This window comes from Clytia hemisphaerica, unplaced genomic scaffold (genome assembly GCF_902728285.1).
Source record: "Clytia hemisphaerica strain Z4C2 unplaced genomic scaffold, Clytia hemisphaerica genome assembly, whole genome shotgun sequence".
In the NCBI taxonomy this organism is placed as follows: domain Eukaryota; kingdom Metazoa; phylum Cnidaria; class Hydrozoa; order Leptothecata; family Clytiidae; genus Clytia; species Clytia hemisphaerica.
In genome coordinates this window covers 435,516-455,604 of record NW_027103737.1, presented here as the reverse complement: position 1 = coordinate 455,604, position 20,089 = coordinate 435,516, and the positions used below count along the sequence as shown (strand labels likewise).

General features: G+C 35.1%; 1 protein-coding gene across 2 annotated transcripts in view; it reads right to left on the bottom strand.

Annotated features, from left to right (window-relative positions):
* The window catches only part of LOC136805133 (cyclic nucleotide-gated channel alpha-1-like), a 103,150-nt gene that overhangs the window by 2,878 nt on the left and 80,183 nt on the right, over positions 1-20,089 (bottom strand). The window contains exon 11 of one of the 2 annotated variants that reach the window (XM_067061700.1): positions 7,884-10,481. The exons of the other annotated variant lie outside the window; for it this stretch is intronic. Coding sequence (XP_066917801.1) covers positions 10,269-10,481 — 213 coding nt within the window. The 3' untranslated portion in view covers positions 7,884-10,268. Of the gene's footprint in view, positions 1-7,883; positions 10,482-20,089 lie in introns of those variants that run through there. 2 annotated transcript variants of the gene reach the window in all.

The following is a 20,089-nucleotide window of genomic DNA, read 5'->3' as shown; positions in this document are numbered from 1 at the left end:
TTTTAGAGCTCCCCCACTGTGGTGGCGAGGGACCATTTTTGGTGTAAATGATACTGAGGAATAGTGGCTAACATATTTTGAAGTTTAGAAGTGCAACAGGTGATTGCTCTCTTTCATAGGGCTCAAAATGCTAATTAGTAAATTTTCAAACTAAGAGGATGCACGATTTTGAAGCTATTTTTGGTGGGAATGTTACTTAGGAATAGTCACTAACATATTCTGAAATTTAAAAGTGCAACCTATGAATGCTCTCCATCATGGGGCTCAAAGCGCTAATTAGTTGATTTTCAAACTAATTAGTTGTATAATTTTAGAGCTTCTCCATTTTATTGTTGAAAGCGACCATTTTTGGTGTAAATGATACTTAGGAACAGTGGCTAACAAATTTTGAAATTTAAAAATGCAATCTATGACTGCTCTCCTTCATGGGTCTCAAAACGCTAATAAGTCAATTTTTAATAGAAGTGGGTACATGATTTTAGAGCTATTTTTTGGTGAAATGATACTTAGGAATAATGGCTAACATATTTTGAAGTTTTTACAAGTGCAACATATGACTTCTCTCCTTAATAGGTTTCAAAACGCTTATGAGTCAATTTTCAAACTAAGTGATTGCATAATTTTAGAGCTCCCCCACTGTGGTGGCGAGGGACCATTTTTGGGGTAAATGATACTGAGGAATAGTGGCTAACATATTTTGAAGTTTAGAAGTGCAACAGGTGATTGCTCTCTTTCATAGGGCTCAAAATGCTAATTAGTCAATTTTCAAACTAAGAGGATGCACGATTTTGAAGCTATTTTTGGTGGGAATGTTACTTAGGAATAGTTACTAACATATTCTGAAATTTAAAAGTGCAACCTATGACTGCTCTCCTTCATGCGGCTCAAAACGCTAATTAATCGATTTTCAAACTAAGTGATTGCATATATTTAGAGCTCCTGCACTGTGGTGGTGAGCATCCCGTTTTGGTGGAAATGAAACTTAGGAATATTGGCTAACATATTTCGAAGTTTAGAAGTGTAACAGATGATTGCTCTCTTTCATAGGGCTTAAAATGCTCATAAGTCAATTTTGAAACTAGTTTGGTACATGATTTCAGAGGAATTTTTTGTGGAAATGATACTTAGGAATAGTGGCTAACATATTTTGAAATTTTTAGAAGTGCAACAGATGACTGCTCCGCTTCATAGGGCCTCAAACGCTAATAAGTCAATTTTCAAACTAAGTGGATACATATTTTTAGAGCTCCTCATTTAGGTGGAGAGCGACGATTTTTGGTGGAAATAATACTTAGGGATAGTGGTTAACATATTTTGAAGTTTTTAGAAGTGCAACAAATAACTGAGCTCCTTAATATGGCTCAAAACTCTAACTAGTCGATTTTCAAACTAAGTTGTTGTTTAATTTTAGAACTCCTCCATTGTGGTTTAGAGCGACAATCTTTCGTGGAAATGATACTTAAGAATAATGGCTAACATATTTTGATGTTTAAAAACGTAACATATGACTGCTCTCCTTTATAGGGTTAAAAACGCTAATGAGTTGATTTTCAAACTAATTAGTTGTAAAATTTTAGAGCTCCTCCATTTTATTGTTGAGAGCGACCATTTTTGGTGTAAATGATACTGAGGAGCAGTGACTAACAAGTTTTGAAATTTACAAATGCAATCTATGACTGCTCTCCTTCATGGGTCTCAAAACGCTACTTAGTCAATTTTTCACCAAAGTGGGTACATGATTTTAGAGCTATTTTTTGGTGAAATGATACTTAGGAATAGTGGCTAACATATTTTGAAGTTTTTATAAGTGCAACATATGACTTCTCTCCTTAATAGGTTTCAAAACGCTAATGAGTCAATTTTCAAACTAAGTGATTGCATAATTTTAGAGCTCCCCCACTGTGGTGGCGAGGGACCATTTTTGGTGTAAATGACACTGCGGAATAGTGGCTAACATATTTCGAAGTTTAGAAGTGTAACAGATAATTGCTCTCTTTCATATGGCTCAAAATACTAATAAGTCAATTTTTAAACTAATTTGGTACATGATTTTAGAGCAATTTTTTGTGGAAATGATACTTAGGAATAGTGGTTAACATATTTTGAAATTTTTAGAAGTGCAACAGATGACCGCTCTGCTTCATATAGGGCCTCAAACGCTAATTAGTCGATTTTCAAACTAAGTAGTTGTACAATTTTAGAACTCCTCCATTGTGGTTTAGAGCGACAATCTATCGTGGAATTGATACTTAAGAATAATGGCTAGCATAAATTTTTTGTTTAAAAATGTAACATATGACTGCTCTCCTTCATAGGGTTCAAAAGGCTAATGAGACCATTTTCAAACTAATTAGTTCTTTAATTTTAGAGCTCCCTAACTGTAGTGAAAAGCGATTATTTTTGGTGGAAATCATACTTAGGAATAATGGCTAACATTTTTTGAAATTTAAAAGTGCAACATATGAACGCTCTATTTCATAGGGCTCAAATTGCTAATGAGTCGAATTTCAAAGTAATTGGTTGTATAATTTTAGAGCTTCTCAATTTTATTGTTGAAAGCGACCATTTTTGGTGTAAATGATACTTAGGCTAACAAGTTTTGAAATTTACTAATGCAATCTATGACTGATCACCTTCATGGGTCTCAAAACGCTACTTAGTCAATTTTTCACCAAAGTGTGTACATGATTTTAGAACTATTTTTTTGTGAAATGATACTTAGGAATAGTGGCTAACATATTTTGATTTTTTTATAAATGCAACATATGACTTCTCTCCTTGATAGGTTTCAAAACTCTAATGAGTCAATTTTCAAACTAAGTGATTGCATAATTTTAGAGCTCCCCCACTGTGGTGGCGAGGGACCATTTTTGGTGTAAATGATACTGAGGAATAGTGGCTAACATATTTTGAAGTTTAGAAGTGCAACAGGTGATTGCTCTCTTTCATAGGGCTCAAAATGCTAATTAGTCAATTTTCAAACTAAGTTGGTACATTATTTTAGAGCTATTTTTGGTGGGAATATTATTTAGGAATAGTGATTGCCATATTTTGAAATTTAGAAGTGAAACCTATAACTGCTCTCCTTCATAGGGCTCAAAACGCTAATTAGTCGATTTTCAAACTAAGTAGTTGTACAATTTTAGAACACTGCCATTGTGGTTTAGAGCGACAATCTATCGTGGAATTGATACTTAAGAATAATGGCTACCATAATTTTTTTGTTTAAAAATGTAACATATGACTGCTCCTCTTTCATAGGGTTTAAAACGCTAATGAGACCATTTTCAAACTAATTAGTTCTATAATTTTAGAGCTCGTTAATTGTAGTGAAAAGCGATTATTTTTGGTGGAAATCATACTTAGGAATAATGGCTATCATTTTTTGAAATTGTGCAACATATGACTGCTCTCCTTCATAGGGTTCAAAACGCTAATGAGTTGATTTTCAAACTATTTAGTTGTATACCTTAAAGGAAGAAATTTTGGCGGAAAGAAAATTTGGCGGATTTGGCGGATTTGACTGAAATCCGCCAAATTAAGTTCCCGCCAAAATTTCTTTTTTCCTCTATCCGCCAAATTAAATTCCCGCCAAATTAAACATTTTGAAAATATGATCTCTTTTAAGGTGTTTTTGCAATTTTTTCGCTGTTTTGACGCCATCTTAAGGTTAAATTTTTAAGCGACCGCCAAATTAAATTCCCGCCAAATTTAGTTTTTTCGTCCATCCGCCAAATTAATTTCCCTCTGAAAAAACTTTTTTGGCCAACCGCCAAATTAAATTCCCGCCAAAATTTCTTCCTTTAAGGTAATTTTAGAGCTCCTCCACTTTATTGTTGAGAGCGACCATTTTTGGTGTAAATGATACTTAGGAACAGTGGCTAACAAATTTTGAAATTTACAAATGCAATCTATGACTACTCTCCTTCATGGGTCTCAAAACGCTAATAAGTCAATTTTTAATCGAAGTTGGTACATGATTTTAGAGCTATTTTTTGGTGAAATGATACTTAGGAATAATGGCTAACATATTTTGAAATTTTTAGAAGTGCAACAGATGACTGCTCTGCTTCATAGGGCCTCAAACGCTAATAAGTCAATTTTCAAACTAAGTGGATACATATTTTTAGAGCTCCTCATTTAGGTGGAGAGCGACGATTTTTGGTGGAAATAATACTTAGGGATAGTGGTTAACATATTTTGAAGTTTTTAGAAGTGCAACAAATAACTGAGCTCCTTAATATGGCTCAAAACTCTAACTAGTCGATTTTCAAACTAAGTTGTTGTTTAATTTTAGAACTCCTCCATTGTGGTTTAGAGCGACAATCTTTCGTGGAAATGATACTTAAGAATAATGGCTAACATATTTTGATGTTTAAAAATGTAACATATGACTGCTCTCCTTTATAGGGTTAAAAACGCTAATGAGTTGATTTTCAAACTAATTAGTTGTAAAATTTTAGAGCTCCTCCATTTTCTTGTTGAGAGCGACCATTTTTGGTGTAAATGATACTTAGGAGCAGAGGCTAACAAATTTAGAAATTTAGAAGTGCAATCTATGACTTCTCGCCTTCATGGGTCTCAAAATGCTAATTAATCAATTTTCAAAAAATGTGGGTACATGATTTTGGAGCTATTTTTTGTGGAAATGATACTTAGGATTAGTGACTAACATATTTTGAACTTTTTATAAGTGCAACATATGACTTCTCCCCTTCATGGGGCTCAAAATGCGAATTTATTCGATTTTTTAAACTAAGTGAGTGAATAATTTTAGAACTCCCCCACTGTGGTGGTGAGGGAACAATTTTTTTGTGTAAATGATACTGAGGAGTAGTGGCTAAATTGAAGTTTAGAAGTGCAACAGATGATTGCTCTTTTTCATAGGGCTCAAAATGCTAATTAGTCAATTTTCAAAACTAAGTTGGTACATTATTTTAGAGCTATTTTTGGTGGGAATGTTATTTAGGAATAGTGATTGCCATATTTTGAAATTTTTAGAAGTCCAACAGATGATTACTCTCTTTTATAGGGCTCAAAATGCTAATCGATCAATTTTCAAACTAAATTGGTACATTATTTTAGAGCTATTTTTGGTGGGAATGTTATTTAGGAATAGTGATTGCCATATTTTGAAATTTAGAAGTGAAACCTATAACTGCTCTCCTTCATAGGGCTCAAAACACTAATTAGTCGATTTTCAAAACTAAGTGTTTCTACAATTTTAGAACCTCCGCCATTGTGGTTTAGAGCGACAATCTATCGTGGAATTTACACTTAGAGTAATGGCTAGCATAATTTGTTGTTTAAAAATGTAACATATGACTGCTCTCCTTCATAGGGTTCAAAACGCTAATGAGACCATTTTCAGACTAATTAGTTCTATAATTTTAGAGGTCCCTAATTGTAGTGAAAAGCGATTATTTTTGGTGGAAATCATACTTAGGAATAATGGCTATCATTTTTTGAAATTGTGCAACATATGACTGCTCTCCTTTATAGGGTTAAAAACGCTAATGAGTTGATTTTCAAACTAATTAGTTGTAAAATTTTAGAGCTCCTCCATTTTCTTGTTGAGAGCGACCATTTTTGGTGTAAATGATACTTAGGAGCAGAGGCTAACAAATTTAGAAATTTAGAAGTGCAATCTATGACTTCTCGCCTTCATGGGTCTCAAAATGCTAATTAATCAATTTTCAAAAAATGTGGGTACATGATTTTGGAGCTATTTTTTGTGGAAATGATACTTAGGATTAGTGACTAACATATTTTGAACTTTTTATAAGTGCAACATATGACTTCTCCCCTTCATGGGGCTCAAAATGCGAATTTATTCGATTTTTAAACTAAGTGAGTGAATAATTTTAGAACTCCCCCACTGTGGTGGTGAGGAACAATTTTTTTGTGTAAATGATACTGAGGAGTAGTGGCTAAATTGAAGTTTAGAAGTGCAACAGATGATTGCTCTTTTTCATAGGGCTCAAAATGCTAATTAGTCAATTTTCAAACTAAGTTGGTACATTATTTTAGAGCTATTTTTGATGGGAATGTTATTTAGGAATAGTGATTGCCATATTTTGAAATTTTTAGAAGTCCAACAGATGATTACTCTCTTTTATAGGGCTCAAAATGCTAATCGATCAATTTTCAAACTAAATTGGTACATTATTTTAGAGCTATTTTTGGTGGGAATGTTATTTAGGAATAGTGATTGCCATATTTTGAAATTTAGAAGTGAAACCTATAACTGCTCTCCTTCATAGGGCTCAAAACACTAATTAGTCGATTTTCAAACTAAGTGTTTCTACAATTTTAGAACTCCGCCATTGTGGTTTAGAGCGACAATCTATCGTGGAATTTACACTTAGAGTAATGGCTAGCATAATTTGTTGTTTAAAAATGTAACATATGACTGCTCTCCTTCATAGGGTTCAAAACGCTAATGAGACCATTTTCAGACTAATTAGTTCTATAATTTTAGAGGTCCCTAATTGTAGTGAAAAGCGATTATTTTTGGTGGAAATCATACTTAGGAATAATGGCTATCATTTTTTGAAATTGTGCAACATATGACTGCTCTCCTTCATAGGGTTCAAAACGCTAATGAGTTGATTTTCAAACTATTTAGTTGTATAATTTTAGAGCTCCTCCATTTTATTGTTGAGAGCGACCATTTTTGGCGTAAATGATACTTAGGAGCAGTGACTAACAAATTTTAAAATTTACAAATGCAATCTATGACTGCTCTCCTTCATGGGTCTCAAAACGCTAATTAGTCTATTTTCAAACAAAGTGGGTACATGATTTTAGAGATATTTTTTTGTAGAAATGCAACATATGACATCTCGCCTTCATACGGCTCAAAACGCTAACGAGTCAACTTTCAAACTAATTTGTTGTATAATTTTAGAGCTCCTCCATTTTAGCTCAAAAGGCTAATCAAAATTAGTCGATTTTCAAACTAAATGGCCGCATAATTTTGGAGTGTAGTGGTGAGCGACCATTTTTTGTGGAAATGATTGTTAGGAATAGTGCTAGTGGTTAATATATTTTGAAGTTTTTAGAAGTGCAACATATGACTGATCTCTTTCATATAGGGCACAAAACGCTAATTAGTCGAGTTTCAATTTAAACTAAGTGATTGCATAATTTCAAAGCTTTCGATCTGTGGTGGAGAGCGACCATTTTTGGTGCGAATCGACCGTTGACAACATTAGGTGTAAAGGGACCCAATGACGTCACAGATTTGGGAAAAACCATAAAGTGCAATATCTCGAGTTTGAAAAGGAGCTGGGTGGTCGTTGATCCCTCATTGACTCGAGAATTCTATGGGGAATAAGATGGGTCATGAGGCTTGAGTGTGACTTTGAATTGCAGCTGAATTTTCAGGCGGTTTCAGTTGATGACGTCATCAAACATTAAAAATGCGATATCTCGAGACTGGAAAGGAGTTAGGAGATTTTTGACCCCTCATTGGATCAAAAATTTTATGGAGAAAAGACAGAGAGGGTCTATTTGGGAGTTACAAAAACAAGCAAATGCATTTTGAGTCATTTCGGATCCGATGGCCTCATCAAAAGCTGAAAATACAATATCCAGAGTTTGAGAAGAATTTGAGCAATGATTGACCGGAAGTCATTATTAGAATCTATTTGGTCACTGAAACAATAGTTACAGTCAAGTGAAAAGTTTATTACACTTTTGATGGAATCATTTAGGGCCCAAATGACGTCAAATGTTTTTTCCATCCCCAATAAACTTTCTAGCCTTGAAAACAATGGTGTTCAAACTCCAAGCCATAACAAAGATGGGATATCAATCCCCGCCAAGTTTTAAGTCTGTTACAAAACAAAAATAAAATTTTAATTTATTCATTTTTTATTTTAAAAATAACCTGTAATACCAATATTTCCACACTTTATAACAATTTCTATAACAAATTAAAACAATTGATATACGATGTTTGATTGAACATATATAAACTTAACCCAAAATTTTTGCACTGTGTATGTTCTTAGTTTAACTTCAACTATAATTCCGTGTGTTTGCAACAACAAAATTTTTGAATATGAACATTGGTGATTCGTTTAGCTTCCGATTTCAATTAATCGAAGTTTTTTGTGCAATGTTAATACAATATGACTCACAATCTCGGTATCTTTTAGAGCCCTAACTATTCTTAAAATTGTGTCGTAAAGAATGAGCAAATATTTCCATATGTGTCTATTTTCGGGGGTGTCTTATAATTAAAATTTTAAAGAATTGTATATTCTAGACTAAATTTAAACTTAGAATGTTTTCAGGTTTCTTGTCTCAAAGATTTAATGCTATTACACCGGCAGTGTCGAAAAGGTTTCCTAACATTAAAATTTTAAAGCAGCCTTTTACGCTAACAACATTAATTTTGGCAGGTTAAATAAAAAGCTATTTAGATCAGTCCCTGAAATCTTCATCGATCTAAATTAAAAAAGATATGTTAATTTTCGCAAACTATGTCAAAAAAGAGTACACTCGTTTTTTGTTGCTGCTCAGCTGCTTTTGACACTCTTATTTTGTTCCAATTTTCAGTGCAAATTTTGAGTTGTTTTTGGTTTGAGACCAAGAGTAAGGCATGTACCCTAGGCTATAGTTTGAGGTTTGAAAAGGTCTCGACGAAGTCTTTCATTCTGACTTGATAAAAATGGGTTCCTTTAGGTAAGTTAAACTAAAACAGTTTCGGACAGCAAAAAAATATTTTGCCACACGCACCCATGTCAAAATAATCAACACACAAGAAGAAAGTCCGAAAAACGCAAAAAATCTTCTTTGACATAAAATTGACGTGTTTCCAACCACCCCCACGAAAATGCTTATTTTTCAAGTTTGACAGGTCGCTTAAATGCAATATTTTCACAAATGATAGAATAGAGGGTTCTTAGGGGTGGCAGGAGAATTATTTCTATTTTCCTATGGGTTTAAAGTCGCACGTCCGCCGACTAGACCGGCGGCAAAGATTCAGAAAAAACCTCAAAAGAGGTTTTCGTAGGGCACCCCTTAGATCAGGGCAAATTTTTGATATCATGCTCCTAATTGGGTGTATAATCGATATTTTTCAGTTTTCGAGTGAATCGATAGAACTTATCAAAGGTCCCCCTTTACTAATGATGTTTTCGTTTGTTTGAAAATCAAACATTTAATGCGCGAAAAGTAGGTAAACAATATGGTGTTATTTGTTGTGAGTTTCGAACACTTGGTACCGAGAAAAGGCATTTTAAGGCAAAAAAAATAAACGATTTGGCTGTTTTCTGATGACGTCAGCATTTTCAGAAAAACTCATTCTCTCGCCCAGATAGCCCTGAGAGACTATTAATAAATGGTATGGTTTGTTAAGTTTCAATTAGTCATTCACTACCTACTCTAATATGTTCAGTTTGCAGATTACAGATTAGGAAGGTCGGTTCGCAGACGGGGTTAGTTGGCGGACGCACGACTTGAACGAGAAAAAACAATTATAAAGAATTTTTTTCCCATTTTCTATAACACACTTCGACACAATTTTTAACATTAGTGAGTACCAAGCCATTATGTTCTGTGTAAATATATTGCCATTTGTACGACCTGTCAAACCTGAAAAATACACATTCTCGTAGAGGTGATTGTAAAAACTTCAATTTTACGTCAAAAGTAACTTTCTGAAAAAAAACAACAACGTAAAGACAGAGCTTCATTGTACAATCAGAAGGAGAAAAATGAGCTTAGACTGTAATTTCTTAGACTCCTTTGTACGAAAAGTTAACTTACAGGAGTCAATCATTAATTTGTTACTAGCTAAAACATTAGGGTAGGTCGACATTTTGTACGCAATTTCTCGGTCGAAAAGAATCATGGGTAATCAGGACTACGGGATGTTTGTTTTTGACTAACGGGACACCGTTTAGGAAGCGCAACGAGTCCTGATTACTTATGATTCATTTCGACTGTGAAATGGCCAATGATGTGAAAATATATGAAAAACAAAAAAATAACCCACAAAATTGCATTATTAGTTTTATCTAAAATTTTATAGCTTTTGATAAATTTTTCCACAATTCAAACTGTCCGCCAACGGCCTAATGACTTTAGTTATAGTGATGAAGTTTACAGGGAATGTTCCAAACTTGATAATGATTTCATTTCCAAAAAAATTAATAGTGAAGCAAGAGTATATAGGGCTACGTGAAAATCTTAATTCTAGACCAGCATTTTTTAAACAGCCGATATATTTGTTCTAATAGAAAAAAAAGTGTATGTTATTCAAAATTATTCAACACCACATCTTCTTCTTCGGGAAATGACTGGAACGCAAGTTTCAAATCATCCCCTCTAAGGCAAAATAAATCAACATGGGTAACTGCACGTGTACATTGCTTTCTTGTGCAATTACCAAGAAGTGACTCTTCGCCAAAATAGCTGCCCTCTTTCAGAGTTTGAATTACTTCATCATATTCAGCTACAACGTCAACCTGGATGAATAAATGATATTTTTGTGAAAGTCAGTCGCACTGGTGGTCATGTATCTACTTCTTAGGGTAGGTGTTTAGAATGAAAATTTAAAACTAAAAAACGTTTAGAAACCAAAATTTCATGCTCTTCAAATATTCTTTCATATTCAAGACTTTGTGAGTAACAAAAATTGGGTAATTTGGCTAAGAACATTGATGTATGCTTATTAATAGTGATTCTTATAGATAAACATTCTTTAAAAAAAAAATCTGCTTGAGCCATCTTTTACCTACTTTCATTCAAAAAATCAGAAAAAAATTAATGATCCAATATTTCACATAGTCCATAAAACTCTTTTTGGCCGTTTTTTAGCTGAAATTTACCCCATTTTTTTTTCTCTAAAAAACGAGCTCCGTCACATTCGAGGGTTTATACTTATGCATCTTTGTGGAAAAAATCATAAACAATGAAAGAGCCAATCTCGAGAAAAGCTAATACCTAAGTAATTGATAATGTGCTTATAAAAAAATATCGAATTTGGCCAGTTTTTCTATAAAAACACGCCAAACAACCAAAATTTAATGTCTACACACACATATTCTTCAAGAGTAAGCCCTCATGAACAAAAAAAATATCTATCTCATTAAAAAATTGAGTAATTTGACTAAGAACATTGATGTATGCTTATTAATAGTGATTCTCATAGATAAACATGCGTTTTTTGAGCCAACATAATTTTTTTGCGAAAATCTGCTTTAGCCATCTTTTTTCTATGATGGTACCCTACTTTCATGCAAAAAATCTGAAAAAAATTCCATCATTAAACAGGTCAACTACGCTCTCAATGAGAATAAAACATTTGCCGAAACATTGGCAGCAACAACACCGCAAAACACGACCCATTGTCAACCACTTCCGCACCATCAGAGAATTAAGAGAAGAAGAGGCATCAGAAATAAACAAACAAGAAAGACGAAAGTATAATGTCATCATACACGGAGTCCTTGAGAGACCAAACAATAACAATAAATTAAAGCGTGCTGCTGACAAATTTACATATTTAAGTTTGTATAAATTAGGGGAGGGGATGCAGGCCAGGAGTCCATCCAATAGACGTTTCCGTTTAATCATATGGAGTGGCTACCTGGACGCAGATTATTTTTTTTTCTGTGGGTTTGATATAACTATTAGAGTAACAATATTTCAAAAATTCCAAATAACAAAGTAAAAAAAACTCAACGTAACTATCGACAAAAAAAAATAGTTATATAAGTAATCTTTTTTTTAATAGATCAGATTAGAGTATTTTTATATCTATATGGACATGTATGGACTTTCATTTTTCTGGTATGCAAGAGGTCGATTTTTAAGGAATTCGCTTATTTTTTTTTTGATCATATATCCAGATAATGGTTGTAGATCGATTTTAGTATGTAATATCAGCTGGTTCCAGTTTAAAAGAGATTGGTACTTAATCGATTTCAATCCATAGTTTAATGTTTTGGCTTTTGGGCGCTCCAGAAGTTTCAGTTCGTTATTTCTAGTAAGATAATTCTATGAGACAGAGTTTCGAAGTTTAAAATGTTCGTAACAGCTTCAGGAGAAAGATTAGCGAGAGTTTGATGTACCAGTCGGATATTGAACTTTGTTACAGTATGTGGCAAAGTTGGAATATCCAATCCAGGTTGAAGAAAAGAGGAGCAGATTCTGCATTAAAATCTGAAAAAGTCAAGATGTGCATGCATCTTTTTTCAAGTTTGCCTATTCTAGAGTTTTGAGTGAGACTTTGCCCCCATACGATTATTGCGTATGACAAATGAGAGTGAAAAATAGCATAGTATAAGGTTTTAAGAATGGTCTGTGGAACAAAGTGACGCAGTTTGGATAAAATGCCATTCGACCTCCTAAGTTTTGCGGATAAATGATCAAAATGGAAATTCCACGATGGATAACTTAGAGCCTCTTCTTTCTTTTGCACGGATCTAATTTGCTTGAATACAGAATCTAGTAAAACATTATTTACGATCTCTTTTAAGTTCACTCTTAATGTAATACATACACATTGTTTTTTTATAAGCAGCTCCAATTTTCGGGTCAGGGCGGGGGTTGCTTAGCATTCTACGGATTCTTGCTCGTTTTTCTTTCTGTACCATCCAAACAGTACAGCGTGTGAATACACTTCATTAATTAAAAATGTTTGATAGTAAAATAGAACATATTGCACGGCTAGCCACGTGCCAATACACATAAGCATAGATCCACGGGGGGGGGGGGTAAACGACCTACCGTAAGTGCTTTTCCAAGCTTCCCAAAGGGTGGAAATGAGCAAAAATGAGAATAAGTGCACTCTAAGGGTGTAAAATTTGGAAAATCTGACCATATTTAGCTTACCGTGAGTGTCTCGGTTGGGCTTTCTGTGAAATACATCATCATCATCATTGCTCGACCGCAGTCGAGACAATGGATTCCACTCGCTGGCGCCTGGAGTCGCAGTTGCGCATAGCAGTGCCCAGGTTGCTAAGATCAAGGCCTGTATCCCTGCTCACTACATCCGGAAAGGTAAGTTTTCTCGATCTCTGAGCCACACGTTTAGGTTTCCAAAGCAATAGGGAGGAAATAACCTCAGATGAGGCACGGAAACAATGACCAGCAAATTGAACGCGCTTGGCTTTAAGGAGGAGAGAGATTGGTTTCAAGGAACCGTATATGATGCGTTTTGTTGGATGGTCACGCCAAGAGAGATTTTTAACCCTTCTCAGAAGTCTGGTATAGATACCGTCTAGTTGCTTTTCAAACTTTTTGGTAAGGGACCAGGTTTCTGAACCATACATAAGAATTGGCTCAATAGTTGACTTGAAAATTTTAACTTTGAGACTGCAGCTTATTGCATGCACTCCAAGCTAAACCTTTGCGAATTTTAAAGTCTTTTTCAGAAGAAGAGATGTAAGAACCAAGATATTTGTAGTCTTCTACCTTTCGTAGGTTTGTACCAGATATTGTTTTGATATTGTCTGATAATTCGTTAACATTAAGAGTCAAATATTCGGTTTTGGACTCATTGAGGTATAGGCCTGTACAGTTTGCAGCAAATTCAAGAGCAATTAGAAGATTTTGTGCATCCTCTAGGGTAGAGCTGATAAGTGCTATGTCGTCAGCAAAGTCTGTATCTGTTAAATGAACGGCAGGATTACGTGGACCAAGCCTACGTTGAAGAAGAAAACCGCAGCTAGATATTTTATCAACAGAAACGCGCATAAGGTAATCGACAACTAGAATTAAGAGAAATTGTGCAAGGGTATCACCCTGGAGAATACCAGCTAAAATAGAAAAAGTTGAAGTCTCAGCATCAGGTGTTTGTACTGAAGATTTTGTATTAGTGTACAGAAGTTTTATGGCATCAATGATCTTTTGAGGGATGCCGTAAAGAGAGAGAATATCAAACATTACGTCGCAATCAACCGAATCAAAGGCTTTCTTGAAATCAACAAAAATCAAAAATTGCTTCAAGATTGAAGTTTCTAGCTTCCTCTAACAGGGCTGCAAATAAGCATCGGTCATCGGTCAATGTCCGACTGAAAAAGCTATTTGACCGACTGAAAATCTTTTGTGTCGGTCATGATGTCCGAATGAAAAAAGAAATAAACCATTAACTTGAGAGTTGAATATAAATCTCTTACACCCCTGTCTCTTACTTAGCCTATTCTTTTAATACTTGCTTCCTTTGTAGCTTTCAGGGTGTTTCTAAGTTAACTTTTATCAACTCGCTTTCTTCATAACTTTCAAGAGTGTTTCTAAGATCACTTTTATCAAATCGCTTTCTTCGTAACTTTTAAGAGTGTTTCTAAAATCACTTTTATCAATTCGGTTTCTTCGTAACTTTCAAGGGTGTTTCAAAGTTAAACTTTTATCGACTCGCTTTCTTCGTAACTTTCAAGAGTGTTTCTAAGATCACTTTTATCAACTCGCTTTCTTCGTAACTTTCAAGAGTGTTTCTAAGATCACTTTTATCAACTCGCTTTCTTCGTAACTTTCAAGAGTGTTTCTAAGATCACTTTTATCAATTCGCTTTCTTTGTAACTTTCAAGGGTGTTTCAAAGTTAAACTTTTATCGACTCGCTTTCTTCGTAACTTTCAAGAGTTATTTTAAGACCATTTTTATCAACTTGCTTACTTCATAACTTTCAAGAGTGTTTCTAAGTTAACTTTTATCAACTCGCTTTCTTCTTAACTTATTTTAAGAGTGTTTCTAAGTTAACTTTTATCAACTTGCTTTATTCGTAACTTCCAAGGGTCTAAGATCTAAGATCACTTTTATCGAATCAATTTCTCTGTTATATACAGTAACAAACTGTTCAAAGGTAACTTTTATTTTTCCTACTCGCTTTCTCCGTAACTTAAAAAAAAAAATACACTGAATGACCGACAGGTTTTTGAGTTTGACCGACAGGATTTCATTTCTGTCGGACATGATGTCCGATTGACTAAAAATATTTATTTGCAGCCCTGCTCTAAGATTCGTCGAAGAGCAATAACTTGGCTTAAAGTAGAACGACCACTTCGAAAACCGTTTTGATTTTTATGAAGAATGGGTTCAACATGAAGCCGTATTCTATTTAGAAGAAGCTTATTATAGTTTTTTTACTGCGATTGGGAGAAGAGAGATACCACGATAGTTTGTGGCAAGACTAAGGTCTCCCTTTTTTGGTACTGGAACGATGGTCGATTTTAACCAGTGTGTTGTACAAACTTTGTCTTCAAACGCGAGGTTGCAAAGCTTTAAAAGGATATCATGAAAATTTCTGTCCTTCCAGATAATAGGTGGTATGTTATCTGGACCGAGGGCCTTGCATGATTTTGTTGTGGAAAGGACCTTTGTCAACTCTTCCATGGAAAAAGAAAAAGTAGATATATCTAGAGGGGGAGAGATTTGCTCTCGTGGGAGAAAGTTATTTGTTGCTAACACCGGTTTTTTACCTAAAAGATTTTTGAAATGCTGTAACCAATTACTTTAATCGTAGAAATTTTAGCGAGAGTAATTTTAGCGTATATTAGCGAGTCAGGAAAATCTTGATTTTTTTTGGATTTATTTTAGCGAATCACGATTTCAAAAAGTTTCGCGTGGATAAATGTTAGCGAATACTTGTCTGAGAAAATTTCGCGTGGATTAATTTTAGCGAAACGCCATTTCCAAATAACTTTTTGAGATGTATTTTGGTGAAAGTTTCAGATATAACGGAGGTTCGAGATAAGCGTGTGTTTTTAAGCCTACATTTTCTTACAGAACTCTAGGGACCGACAAAAATAAATATCTTTATTAGTTTTCGCAAAAATCGTAAAAGAAAAAGAAGAAAAAAACTGGATTTATTTTAGCGAATTGCGTTTTTGAAAAATTTAGCGCGGATAAATTTTGGCGATCTGTCGATTCGGCGTGTTTTAGCGAGATTAATTTTAGCGAAAATAGGGAAAACTCGCTAAAACGCTAAAATTAGTCTCGCTAAAATTTCTACGATTAAAGTATCTAAGCGTTTTTTATCCGAGCCACCTTTCAGCTGGATGGACGGTTTTGAGTTCTTGCCACTTAGTTTTTGTACTACTTTCCAAGCATCGCGATGAGAATTTTTGGAAAATTGCTCAAGACATGTCCTTCAGCTGAGAATCAATAAAAGAAACTTGAGCTTCTAGGTAGGCCTCGTCAAGTTTAATCTTGGCAGAGTTAAGTTGCTCCTTGCGCCTCCGCGTTGGTGCTGCATTATACAAAGAGGAAGCTTTTGTTAGAATTTCTCTTGCTTTCTTGACTAAGGGACATTCTTTTGGGTCTGATTTAGCTCGTTTTTGTTTTCTTGGAAGTTGCTCTAGGGCAACTTTTTCTCTGGAATCAACGCACTGGGCTCAACTTCAGTGCCTTCAAACTATTCAAACTATTGTAGAACCCCAGATGTTCACCCAAGGAACAAGTGTGCAAAATTTCAGCCAAATCGAACAATTTTTGAAGTCTCCAGGCTGCCCTAAAGTTTTAGCCTCGTTTTGGCGAAATCTTGTCCCGGGCTTTTTTTTTGCAATAGAAAATGATCCTTTTTGAAAAATAAAGGAACTTGCAAGATGTGATGTTTGTATTTGTATTGTAACTTTAAAAATGTAAAAGCTTTCACTACTCCCATTAGCTTTAATTTCTGGCCAAATGGAAATGAACGTTCTCCATCTTAAATGTTTTTGAAAGTTGTTTAAGATAATAACATTTAACACTGTTTGTTATTGCTGACAGTCTGCCTGAATGGAATTCTCCAGTTTGCTTTCACAGGTTGTATTTCACGGGTATGCGGGTTGACTTTCAAGTCCTCCTCAAGGATGGTTTCACTCGAAGCCTGGCGCCCTTGCCCTGCAAAGCCAACGAGTTAGCTTTACTTGACAGTTCAGTTTCACCATTTGTTCCACTGCTGTTTTTGACATCCGTTCTTCGCTCTTTTCATTGATATCCTAAATTATACATCCATCTTTCTACGACTGTAACAATGATAATCACTTCAGTGTTAATAATCGCTGCATGTTATATAATTTTTGATCGTCTTGAATTTACAGCGAATGACGATGTTAATCACTTTAGTGTTGAAAATCGGTAGCAAGCAAAGCTAGTGCACATGTTCTTTTTAACCTGTATATAAACCTTCTTTTTTATCTGTATATATCCGAGAATGTCAAGTATAATGATGTATCATATTCTAATCACAATTTTATTTTATGTTCATTCCATACTCTTCGGTGAATTAGGTGTAGTTGGAGCATCTTATAGCCCAGTAAGGCAATTCAAATAGGAAAAGGAAAACTCTGATATAACACCAGCTGGAGTATACCAGCCTAAAAAATCTCGTTCTATAGCAGGTAGAGCAATAGGGATCATTAGGCAGTTAACAACAGATTGATATGGTTTTTGATCCTCTTCTGCCTAACCACTTTGGTTACGGAGAAAACTCTCAAGTTAGTTGAGAACTGCCCCACCTATGGGAAAATGGGTATGTAGTCGTTGCGCAACACATACTATATTAGCAATTTGAAAAGACAATGGATTTCTCATACAGCTCCAGAGTCCGGGATCAATTGGTAGTCCCTAACAGGGATAGGCCTTTGATTACCGGTCAAGCCCCTGCTTTTCTCGATCATTCTTCTCTCTTTGATTCCACCTTGGGATCCAATGAAGGTGAGATATTAAACCCCAATGGGAGGGTCTCTCCAGATAATATGGAACCTGATCAATCAAAATCAAAACCAACAAAACTTTCAAGATGTTCTAACTTCTTAAAAATCAGTACTTTTAACGTTCGCACACTAAGCGGACCAACACAACTTAATGAACTTGTACTCTCCATGTCTAATAACTCTATAGACATCATTGCTCTTCAAGAACATTGAATATTTCACCCTGACAATGATTCAATTTACGATTTTATTTCTTCCTCCCAGCTTATCACCTCATCTGCAACAAAAAACACGGTTAACGCTTCTGTTGGAGGGATTGGCTTTCTTCTTTCATCTAGAGCAGCTAGCAACTTAATAAGAATTGAAAAAATTACAGAATCGAATAGAATCGTGATTGCTGAATTTTCCAGCAACCCAGTTTTAACAGTAGTGTGTACCTATAGCCCCCACAACAGTGCTCCCGAGGAAGATGTCGAGGAGTTTTATTCGTCACTTAAAAACTTGCTTAGCCATATTCCAAGGCATAATTTTCTTTCCATAGCCGGTGATTTTAATGCCAAACTTGCCTACCCTGATGTTCCTTTTTCATTTGACAAGGCTACAAATCGTAACGGTGAATACCTTTTAGATCTTCTACAAGAATTTGACCTTTTTTCCTCAAATAACTCCTTCATGAAATGTGCTAATCATCTCTGGACCTTCAAATATCCAAACGGCGATAAAGCACAGATCGACTATATCCTTTTCCGGAAAAAATGGCGTAATAGCATACAGGACTCAAGAGCATATTCTTCCTTTGCTACTGTGAGTACTGATCATCGCATCGTATCTTCTAAGGTCAAACTTAGTCTTCACTCTTCCAAACCTTCCAAGCCTAATCCTTTAAAACAAATAGATTGGAAAAGAGCCTCTACAAATCCTGAAGTATGTAGCATGTTTGGAATTGAGGTCTTTAACCGTTTCTCTACTCTTTTCAACCAAGAATTGACCAAAGATAATGTTGAGCTAGCGTACTCTTGTCTTTAAGATTCCAGAGAAAAAGTTGCCCTAGAGCAACTTCCAAGAAAACAAAAACGAGCTAAATCAGACCCAAAAGAATGTCCCTTAGTGAAGAAAGCAAGAGAAATTCTAACAAAAGCTTCCTCTTTGTATAATGCAGCACCAACGCGGAGGCGCAAGGAGCAACTTAACTCTGCCAAGATTAAACTTGACGAGGCCTACCTAGAAGCTCAAGTTTCTTTTATTGATTCTCAGCTGAAGGACATGTCTTGAGCAATTTTCCAAAAATTCTCATCGCGATGCTTGGAAAGTAGTACAAAAACTAAGTGGCAAGAACTCAAAACCGTCCATCCAGCTGAAAGGTGGCTAGGATAAAAAACGCTTAGATAATTGGTTACAGCATTTCAAAAATCTTTTAGGTAAAAAACCGGTGTTAGCAACAAATAACTTTCTCCCACGAGAGCAAATCTCTCCCCCTCTAGATATATCTACTTTTTCTTTTTCCATGGAAGAGTTGACAAAGGTCCTTTCCACAACAAAATCATGCAAGGCCCTCGGTCCAGATAACATACCACCTATTATCTGGAAGGACAGAAATTTTCATGATATCCTTTTAAAGCTTTGCAACCTCGCGTTTGAAGACAAAGTTTGTACAACACACTGGTTAAAATCGACATTCCACTGAGATATGCAGTAAGGAAAAAAAGTGTTACGGAAACGCTCAGTTCGTATGTTAGGAGGATAAATAGGATTTCTTGTTCTAAGGCCACCCGGTGCTGTAAGTCTTGCTGGCAGGAGTTACGTAAATTTAAAGGGGCTAAATTGTTAATAATTCCATAGAAGAATGTCATTCTTCTAGCAAAGCGCCTGTCAGCAAGACTTTCAAGACCAAGTTCTGAATATAGTTTTTCTTGAGACGTTCCACGAAAACAGCCTGTTTTAGCAAGGCAGGCATTATATTAAATAGACTCAAGCTTCTGCACAAAGGTAGCATTTCCTGGGCGGTCATATACGATATCACCACAATCAAGATGAGGCCTAATGAAAGATTTATAAATGGTTAGTAGAGATCTCCTAGGCACAGAAAAACTTTTTCCAAGGCTTAAAGCGGAGAGGTCCTAAATCAGTTCAAGTTCATTCATTTTTCGAAAGAAATTAAAGTGATTGTCCTAAAAAGGTCCGGCCCATGTCTACAGGTCAATTCCAGGATCTATAATCACTTTAATAGGAATAAATGAAAAGGGGAAAGTAGGACTAACGTTTCACAATCATGTAATGTTTTTTTGTTTTAAGAAAATTAATGTAATAAGACAACGACTACGCTCTTCGAACCAAAAGTTTTTGTCAGTTTTTTCTTCCACGAGTGTTATCGTCCTTTTGTTAATTTATATTGTATAATAGAACCCTTTGTTAAAGGGTAAACACACTAGCGAAATAA